Genomic DNA, 10090 nt, shown 5'->3' on the forward strand with positions numbered 1-10090 from the left:
GCCGCTTGCGCGCCTGCCCGCTCGCAGGGGGCGGAGAGCGATCGAGCGGCGCCGGCACCGCTCCCCCAGCTGAGCCTGGGGGCAGGAGGAAGGCGAAAAGAAGAAGGAGGAGGAGGAACTACATTTCCCGCCGGCCCCGAGCACGCCGGGGCGGGTACAAAGCGGGTGCTACCTGTCCCGGCAGGTGAGTGCCAACAGGTGAGCGGGCGGCTGGCCGGGACAGGGGCTCCTTTCCCTGGCTCTCAGCTGCCGGCAGCTGGGCCAAGGCAGCTCCTCCTCCTCCTCCTCCTCCTCCTCCTCCTCCTCCTCCTCTTTCTCCTTCTCACCGCTGCAGGCCCTACCGGGAGCTGCGATGCCTTTCGCCAGCTCCGGCACGGACGATGCCTTCGACTACCTCTTTAAAATCATCCTGATCGGGGACTCCAACGTGGGGAAGACCTGCGTGGTGCACCGCTTCAAGACGGGGCAGTACAACGAGAAGCAGCAGAACACCATCGGCGTCGACTTTACTGTGCGCTCCATGGACATCGACGGCAAGAAAGTGAAGGTCGGTGGCCGGAGCGAGCCCGGGCCGCGCCAGGGAGACACCTGCTCCCCGTCCCCATGTCCCCGACCTCGGGCACGGGCAGCGGTGGGATGTGCAGTGTTTGCTGTTCGGTCCTGCTGGAGGCAAAGCTGGCCGCCCTTTTCTCAGGGGTGTTGTTGAGGGGAGCTTTCCCTCTGGGGGATGCAGTCGCCCTAACTGGGCATATGGTTGCCCTCGTGGATTCTCTGGATCTATCTCTGGAGAGGGCTCAGGCTTCACCTGCAGAGAGTTCTTTGCAAGGTGGCTCTGGTTTGAAGAGGAGGTCTCTTCCCTCTTTTAGAAGAGGTTTGAGCTGGAGGCAAATCTCCAAGTTTGCAAAGGCTCCGCTTCGATGTATGCTTGATCTGAGGGAAGATGAAGACTTGCAGGATGTACATAATAAGAAATTGTTACCTAGAACTTCCCTCCGTGTGCTAATGAAAGCTCAGATACCTGCCCTGCTTTGCCCAGCCCTGCTTCAGGGTTTCTTGGCTCTTTTTCCTGTCCTATTAAAAGGCTATAATGCCCTGTATCTTTTAGTGCAGTTATTGGAACTGGTTTCTTGGCCTGTTTGCAAAGCTAGGTTTAGCCTTGCAGCTTTTTCTTTGATCTGTGTATGTTGTCTTTACAGGCATGTAAATGTCTCTTCAGATGCAGAGAGGGCAAAGCCACGCTGCGGTGGAGTGGGCTGGGACAGGTCTAGCTGCCTTCTAGATATGGGGTTTCGAAAGTGTAGGTGCTGATGGCAAACACCTAGAAAGCGGCATCTTCCAGTCTTAACTTATATACTTTCTCTTGCAGATCCAAGTGTGGGACACGGCCGGCCAAGAACGCTTTCGGACAATAACCCAGTCTTACTATAGGAGTGCCCACGGGGCCATCCTTGCCTATGACCTTACTAGGAGGTCCACATTTGAATCCATTCCTCACTGGATTCATGAAATTGAAAAGTATGGTGCTGCAAACTTGGTCATTATGTTAATTGGTAGGAATCTCATTTTAAATATTATATTGTATAGATTTTCTTAAAACATGTTATCAAACCACTCTTCACTTCCCCCCCACACTATTTAAAGCATCTATAAACTATGCATTTAAGAAGAATGCAGTTGTAAATAAAATAGATCAGAATTGTATCAATTTAACCGAAGCTTAAAACTTAGGGAGTCACAATCTTGTCCTCAAATGACCAAGCCTGTTGCAGTCAGTGAAACCTTTTCACTTGTTCCTTTCCTGCTGGAATGGTGCAACAAACATGCTGCTCATCTAGTGAGCAGGGACAACTTTATTGAGGTTAGAATTGCAGTAAGTCTGGCCCTATACTCCTGTTCTGCAGGAATTTAGCGGCTCAATAATTCAAGACGAAGGGGAATTCACAGAGCAACACAACTCCTTGTTCTCATCTTTCCTGTCTGTTCTTTTGATATGCATGCGCCATGCTCTGTAATGGGACTCCCATCAGGTAAGACAGTAGATGGGGACATGGCTTATGCAGAGCATTAAGTAGTCTGCTTGCGTTCCTCCTCCTTTATTCCACTAGTATTCAGGAAAAATTTTCTCTTGAGGAAAGGAATGGGTAGAAATTGCTGAAAATGGAGTTGGTGGGAGCAGTGTGGTTCTATCCCTTTGTGTTCCAGGTAGTTATTGCTCTTCCCTCCCCCGAGGAAGAAGCTGCAAATGAGAGAAGTGATGTAGTAAAATGACAGAGCCTTTTCTTTATTTACATTCCACTGCTTCTGCCTCTTCCCCTGTGGCACTGAGCCGAGAGCAACACGTGCAGCTGCAGAAGCCCAAACTGGCTTTTGAGGAAAGGCAGCGTTGATCCCCACAGCACAGCAGACACAGCACTTCAGCTTCTGCTCGTGCCCCTAGCAAATTACTTGCTTCTACTGTGGTGATTCTTCTTGTTCTTCTTCTGAAGAAACAAACAACAAATTGTGACCCGTATGTAACTGCAGTGCTTGGAATGAGTAAGGAGGGGAAAAAAAAAATTGCTAAACTTTGGTAGGGCTTTTTTTCATTTTTTTAGATGGATCTAAAGAACAAGACCTATCTGTGTATGTGGTGGGGGTTGGGTGGTTGTTTTTGTTTTGTTTTTTCAAGAAATAGGTTCTGAAATCGGTAAAAATAAAGTTTCAGTCAAAGATCCAGCTTGGTGCTTTCTTCCAAAGCTGGTGGTGTTTACTTTACTTACTTTGGCAGGAAGTCTTTGTACATTTAATTACACGTAATCACGTTATACACCTTTCCAGTATGAGGCTAAGTTTAGGAAGTCTAACTTTCCCATCTGGAACTGAAGAAGGAAAGAGGGGGGGCTCTTTTTAAGAAGGCAAATAACCCTCAAGAAGCTGTTGGTTAGGGATGGGAGGGTGTTTTTTGTGAGGCTTGTTTCAGGGTTTTTTGTTGTTTGTGGTTTGGGTTGTGGCTTTTTTTCCCTTTAGAAAAATGGGAAGGCATTTAATGGGAGGGAAGTTGGCTTATATATGCTTCAAATTCAAGATCTGAATTTGACAAAAGGTTGTCTTGAAACTATGAATGTAGACTTCAGCCAGGTGCTGCATGTACCAGAACTAATGATAATTCCGTATCTGTTGCAACTACTGAAATATACAAAGGTATTTAATCTGAGGCGTTTCATGATTTCTGACAGATTTTGACTAAACTGCTTTGAGTAAAAGTTTGTATGTGCAGAAACTTAAGTATATATTTTAAGCATTAAGGTAGCCGGTGTGAATGCTTGCGTTTGACACCATCTAAAAATGATTAACTTGTATAAATATGCTATTTTAAAATCTGATTAACAGTTGAATGGGTTCTTCCTAGGTTTTGGTGGGGTTGTTTTGGAGGAGTTCTGCTTTAGACTAACAATGTTGCAGATCTTCAGAGCTGACCATCTACTTGGAGATGTGTCAAAGTAGCTTGACAATAGCATAACACGTGGTTTCCACTGAAGGTGGAATAAACCCTTATGCAATATGGTTTTGGTTTAATGTGTTCAGCCACTATAGCGACAGGATTTCTAAGACTTTTTTTTTTTTTTTTAATATTTAACTTAAATGCTACTTAATGGTTAAAACCACTAGTGAATAGGCACAAACAGTTGTTTCTAAATAATCCTTTGGCACCACTACCTACAGCGAATAATTAGATGAACACAGGTCTTTGGTTTTTGTTTAAACTCATTTGATAGCATCATATGATTAGCTGCAGTTTTGATCCACGTTCTATGTTTGTGGCTCTGACGTGCTCACATCTTGTTTTTCTAGTAATACTTATTCCCAACATAATCCTGTTATTTAACAGCATTGAATTAATGTATTGCATTTAAAGATGAATCTTTGAGAGACTAAATTACTGGATTATCTGTTTGACTTCTCTTAAGGGAACAAATCGGATTCACTGGACAAGCGCCAAGTCCTGTTTGAAGATGCCTGCACACTAGCAGAGAAGCATGGGCTCTTAGCTGTCCTGGAGACATCAGCAAAAGAAGCTCAAAACATAGAAGAAGTGTTCACGTTAATGGCTAAGGAGCTCATAGCCCGAAATACCTTACAGCTTCATGGAGACAACCCTCCGAACAGCATCTATCTGGATTCCAGGCCAGTCATTACCAGTCCAAGCGTGGAGAAGAACCAGTGCTTGTGTTGAAGACAGATTTTGGAAAGAACTTGGAAGTCATCGTTCTTCTGAGGCTGTTTGATTTCCTTTTGTTCAGTTGATGAAAGTGTGCTATGTGGCCTCAAGCCACCTCTCTGATATCTCTACCTTGCAGTTTGGCTTGTAAGTATTTTCAGAGATTGTTGTTGCTGTTGGTAGCACAGGTTGCTTTTGAACATGGCAGCTGATACTTTAACATGAACTTCTGAACTGAGAGGACTTGAGAAGCTGCCAGCCCTTGCCTTAACCAAAGAGAACTGTAAAAATTAATGCCTTTGATTATATCTTTGAATGATTTTTCTGGCTGTGTCAGAAGATAAATTTGCACCAGAGCTCTGCATTGACTTGACCCTTCCAAGCTATGTTGTTTTTTTCTAGTGCGAGCACTTTACTCTTTGCCAGCAGCCTTAAAAAGTCTTACACGTGCTTGGGCAGCACTAACCCACTGCAGCTCAAACTTCCAGTTAGGGAGGGTCCTGATGTCAGGTGTGTAGCCACCCATCCCAAGGAACTCAACTTTTGTGAAAGAGTACAGGATTTCACATCTGTTCTAATTTCCTCACCAGACAAACCTGGAGTTTCACAGCGGGCAGAATATTATACACTGGAGTCCCAGCCTTCTGCCTGGGGTGAGTGAAGTTGTCTTTCACTTCACTAATTATAAGAATTGTTTCCAGTAGTGATCTCTGTCTTGCTACATAGACTTGCTAGTAGTGAAACTTCCAAGGCACCAGTAATGGCTTAAATCAATGCTGGGCTGAAAGGACTTTTTTTTTTTTTTAATCTCCTCTCCCTCACCCTTTCTTGATTTTGATATGCTGACTTTAATCAAAAGCCTTCTGTAGTTTGTGTGGTGGGCCAATGGCAGCTTGAGAATATGCCTGTAGATTTTCAAGGGATTCAAGCTCCTGTAAAACTCAGCACGGGGTTAAGAGTTTAATTATGTAACCTCGTCTTAGAGCAGAAAGGCAATACTGGAAAGCTACCCATAGGCAAGTACATATGCTACTGCTATGGAGACTTCACATCCTGGTAGCAATAGAAGGTTTTGTATTGCTGCTCCCAAATGCAAGCTCTGCTTTTGGGGGCTCACTACTTCTGTGCACTGGAACTGAATGAAGGGTTTGTTGTTTTGTTGGGGTTTGGTTTGTTTTTCAGTAGATGGAACAGGGAAGGAAAGGAAGGAAGGAAACATTATACTGAGGAAGGTTTTGACTGCAGTCCACATGTACCAAAGTGCATCACTTGGGTAGTTACTGTTAAGCTATGAACTGAAAATCATGCTCTGTAACAATAAAACACAGTCTGGGTTCCATGCACAGATGTCCTGGGAAGGCTGGTACGCTGCTAGCTTACCAGATGGCAGTCCACCCATGTTTCGCAGGTTCTTGGAAAACAGGGAAAAACATGCAGCAAATATTTCTGGAAAATCTTGTTTGAGAAGCACAAAAAATAAAGTAGAATGAATCACTGATTTACAGTCTTGCAAATACTTCTAATATCATTAATGTTTCTTCCGGCCAGGTTCACATGCAAAGAGCAGGCGTTAATTCAGCTGTGTACAAACTGAGCAAGAAATCTGCAGTGCCAGCCTCTAAGCCTTCTGCTATAGCCTGCTATGGAGAAAGCTCCACATTGTTCAGGCATCCTCTTTCTGATCCATTTACTTTCAAATCTTAATTTCATCTTCATTTGGTACTAGCCTAGTAGCGGTATTTCAGGTCACAAATTTAAGCAACAGTAAACACCATAATGTTTCAAAGCAGCTGAATAAGTAACAATCCAGCTTCCAACCAACCAGTTTCTACACCTGTCATCACTAGGAAAATGGTCAAATGGAAGTTTAATATTCTTGTATGCTTAAAATCCAAGCTAGTCCCAGTAGTAGTTTGTAAGGTAGCAGTTTTTTGGCTTTTGTTTTTTGTTTGTTTGGTTTTTTTACTATCCACACTTAAACTGCTAGTAAACTTTGTCCTATTTCAGATACACCAGAGACAGTATTTGTAGCAAACACTAAAGTATTTGTGTTTACCTCCAGTTATACTATTTCGTTAGCCAGGAATTAGAGAAAGGATCTTACCAGGAGAGTATTACACCTTTGCATGGTTTATTCAATTTACTGCCTTAATTACAGATTAATTTGCTTACAGTCAATATGAAGGCTTCTGCAGGCTGATGCTCCCCTAATTGCTAAGCACTACCAGGTTACAGGGCTCTTGCCATTCTCTTCCTGCACACATGGTGCTACTTGCAAAGTAAGTCCTTCCTTGACAATGTGGGATCACCTTTAACAGGTGTAACAGGCTCCTTACTGCTCCTTCAAGAAACTAGTCTTAAATACCTACCCATTGTGTGACTAAACTGGGAGCGTGACCTGTCTTGGTTGTGTTCAGCATCTTGCACAAGCCCTTTGGACAGTTACACCATATGGCATCCATAGGCTCATTTTTTAAGCTGTCCTCATGTGGGTGAAGAGTGAGCTGCAGCAATGGCTAATGAGAAGGTTCTTCAGAGCGTATATTGCTAGACAGTATTATTCAGAAGGTAGTATGCAAAGAAAGCTATGAACTTAAAAAAACCCCACAAACCTTCTTCATTATTGTATGTTGTTCTATACTTTAAGACAGCAACCACTGGATTAAAAAACAGGCACAGTGTGACTTGTGCAGTTGTGCCTTTCCCCACTGCAGAGAAGATGGAAGTATGCAGCCATGACAATGCAAGTTAACCAAAAAGCTAATTAACTGCTATGGAACCTTATATTAATGTGCTTATTACCCCAGCATCATGTGCAAATCCAGTGTGCTTCATGACAGCATCATGAATGCACTTGGAGAAACTGTAGTTTATTGTAACGTTTACAATACTGTTCTTGAAACTACTACTGCTCCACAGTTTTAAGAGCTGTATTGCACATCCATCGTGATGGCAACCTTATTTGTTGAATTTTTATCTACTTAGAAGTGTTGGAATCTTAGCTGTTGCACATTACTTGCATTGATATCACACCCCTGGCACATGAGACTGAAGCAGCTACCTGTCTATGTAACAGCTAACAAAAAAAAGCCCACAAGTATTTTTAAATGGTGCAAACTCTTGACACCTCCCAGAAGCTGACTGGCTTAAAAGCCAACACAACTGCAGCCCTGTGATGTGGAATGCATGTGGCACTACCTATGTAGCCAAGCTTTCTTCATATATAGGGCACATGCACTAAATAACAAAAGCTAAGTTCTTATCTAATCATTCCAGTTAATGTTTAAGTGTAGCTGGGAAGTCAGAGAAAGCAATTTTCAGGCCCTGAACAGAGGGCTCTACCCTGGAGGTTTCTTTCAGGAAGGAGATGAATGCCTGTGCTTTTGGAGAGGGAACTGACACTTTTCCCAGCCAGGTGAGTGTTCCAACCAGCGCACAGTTTAGAGGTGCCCTTTCCCAGCTGTGGATTGCCAACAGGCAGATTGTTTTTAATATCTCTCAGTTCCCAGAACACCACATTCAGCTCCAGGCAGTGGGGCTTCAATACTCATTGCTCTGTGTACTGACTCCTGAAGCCATTTTCAAGGACTGGAACTACAACAGGCAATACTGGGCTATCAGTATTCTTTGAGAGTAGTTCCAGACAGGCCAAGAGCTGTTCTACTTAAGAGTACTTCAACTTTTAATAGGAACCTGCAGTTTGAGAGAAATAGGACTTTTAAAAGTCTTTTAAAGCATTTTTTTCTAGTGCTGTTGTTCTAAAATCAACCTTAATTCAGCTGCCTGCACAGGCTCTGTCTATGCAATCACATCAAGCTGTTGCCGAACAGGTGCTGACTCTGGCTTGGTTGCAAATGACAAACAGGATGCCCACAGGTAACAGCAGCAAGTAGGGGCAGAAATTTAGCGTATTTGCAATCCTGCATTTCCTTGCTGCTGCTGCTGCATCCATGAACATCTCCACTTATTACAATTTTCACTGCCCAGTCTGTCTAGTTTTGTTTGCCTGAAGTGAGGCTCACCAAAAGTGGAGTTTAGTAATACCTCTCTAATGCTAGCATTAGATTAAAACTGACTTTGTAGCAACTTGATCTCTACAGCACAGTTGTGTATTATATCTCAATGCTGAGGGACCACATGCAGATTCCCTTGTTTTAGGCTGCTGCAGCATTAGTAATTCCATCTACACAGGTTTTGTTCCAAACATGAGACATCTCATGCTTCTCCATATCCTCCAAACAAAAACCTATTTTGTATCTGCTCTAGTGGTAAAGAATTACTTTGTATTTCATTTAAATGAAACAGGCATCCCCTCAGCAGTATTACAATACACCTTGGGCTACAATCACACAAGAGCTGTGCTATCAATATTTCAACTAAAACAGCAGAGGTTGTAAGAAGCACTCTTCGCTTGTATGATCACATTCCAACCAATTAGAATGGGCAGCAGATGCTTATTTTGCACTTATAACAAGATGCAAAATTTTATGTCAAACCACATGTATATATTCTTGCATAGGGAATAAAGCTAAGCCACTTCAAGTGAGAGCACGTATCTTTTCCTGAAGATTTTTGGTTTGCAATCAAGATTTTGCTGGTGGAAGTTTAGAGAGTCTTCATACGTTTTTCATCTTGACACTACTCCCATTGGCCTCTTCAGTTTCTGTGCCTTAGGTATTTGCTCAAATATAGCATAGCCTACACCATCTTCCTTTGTATTTTTGCATTAAAAATTTGCCTTAGTTCTCCTGAATTTATTCCTGTTCTTACAAAGGAAAAATATAGCAGCCTACTAACATATATTACTAATTTCCAAGGCCCTTCTCCTTTCAGTCATTCCAGTTTGGGAGGAGGTAGAAATGAAAGTGCAACAGGAAGCTTAGAAACAGGCCTACCATGAGCAAGATTCACACTGCAAGTGACACACAGCAGTACTGCTTGATGACAAATACATGCAGTTTAACTCACAGAACATGAGCTACAGCATGCTTCAAAGCATGAAATGAACAGAAACTATTATCACTACTTGCTTGACTACATCAGTCACCTTGCAGCTAGACAGAACAGCCACCACCAAAGCAAATCAGCCATGCATGTGTTTCTCAGCTTCTCCCGTAACTTGTACAGAAGTCAGGTCTGGAAGCAGCAGCATCCACCACTGTGCCACATGTGCACCCACACAAGTAAAGCAGGCCATGTGTGACCCCTTATGATGGAAAGCTGATCCGTGTGCTCTGGCTATTAAGTTTATTATCTTTTTCCATCTTACCAGAACAAAGCTTTGTTAAACTTAGGTTTGAATGCAGCTTTCCACTAGAGTGTTAACTTTGTTCACTGTGTAGGGGAGGATAGGCTAGCTCTACTTCAAAGCCTTCCTTTTTGTGTGTTTCTCCCCATCTCAGTTTTAAATGTCAATTGCGCAAATTATTTTCAAATCCTTTTCTCCCTCTGCTACTTGCCTCTGAGAAAAATCAAACAAACAAACAAAAAAAAAAGCAAAACAAAACAAAAAACAACCCACAAAGATGGGGTTAGACTGTTCAGTTATATTTCTCTTAGTCATAGCCCTCGGCATCTGTATATGTTTCTAGTAGTTCACTTCCAACTTCATGTATTTCTGCAAAAGAATGTTTCTTTCTGAACACACATAGGCTTAAAGCAGCATGTGGATTCTCAGGAGGTGGCCTGCACTAATGCTTAGACTTGCTGTCCAAATAGCATTGCAACAGAACCTAACACTAGACTATGCACTGCAATTGCCTTTGTTAAGGACAAATTTAATACCATAGTGCAGAACTTACTTGTGAGAAATGAAGCCATGTCTGTTCCCACTAGTGGCCCCATATATTCTTTCAACAGTTCAATCACCTCAGCTGTCTGTTCAGAATGCCT

General features: G+C 42.9%; 1 protein-coding gene across 2 annotated transcripts; it reads left to right on the forward strand.

Moving 5' to 3' along the window:
• Positions 1-14: 14 nt before the first annotated feature.
• RAB19 (RAB19, member RAS oncogene family) lies at positions 15-5696 on the forward strand. Of its 2 annotated transcripts, none has more exons than XM_065840080.2 (4): positions 15-198; positions 335-547; positions 1367-1550; positions 3948-5696. In XM_065840080.2, exons 2-4 carry the CDS (start codon positions 353-355, stop codon positions 4211-4213), a joined length of 645 nt encoding a protein of 214 aa, XP_065696152.1. In that variant the 5' UTR covers positions 15-198; positions 335-352; the 3' UTR covers positions 4214-5696. The 2 variants fall into 2 exon arrangements, with proteins under 2 accessions (XP_065696152.1, XP_065696157.1); XM_065840085.2 differs by having other exon boundaries at positions 15-184.
• The last annotated feature ends 4394 nt before the right edge of the window (positions 5697-10090 follow it).

The sequence above is a fragment of the Patagioenas fasciata genome, chromosome 1 (assembly GCF_037038585.1).
Source record: "Patagioenas fasciata isolate bPatFas1 chromosome 1, bPatFas1.hap1, whole genome shotgun sequence".
NCBI classification, from domain to species: domain Eukaryota; kingdom Metazoa; phylum Chordata; class Aves; order Columbiformes; family Columbidae; genus Patagioenas; species Patagioenas fasciata.

Coding starts and splice junctions, on each gene's coding strand:
- RAB19 (XM_065840080.2), top strand. CDS start 353: ATGCCTTTCGCCAGCTCCGGCACGGACGATGCCTTCGACTACCTCTTT. Junction 548..1,366: donor TCGACGGCAAGAAAGTGAAG/GTCGGTGGCCGG, acceptor TTTCTCTTGCAG/ATCCAAGTGTGGGACACGGC. Junction 1,551..3,947: donor CTTGGTCATTATGTTAATTG/GTAGGAATCTCA, acceptor ACTTCTCTTAAG/GGAACAAATCGGATTCACTG.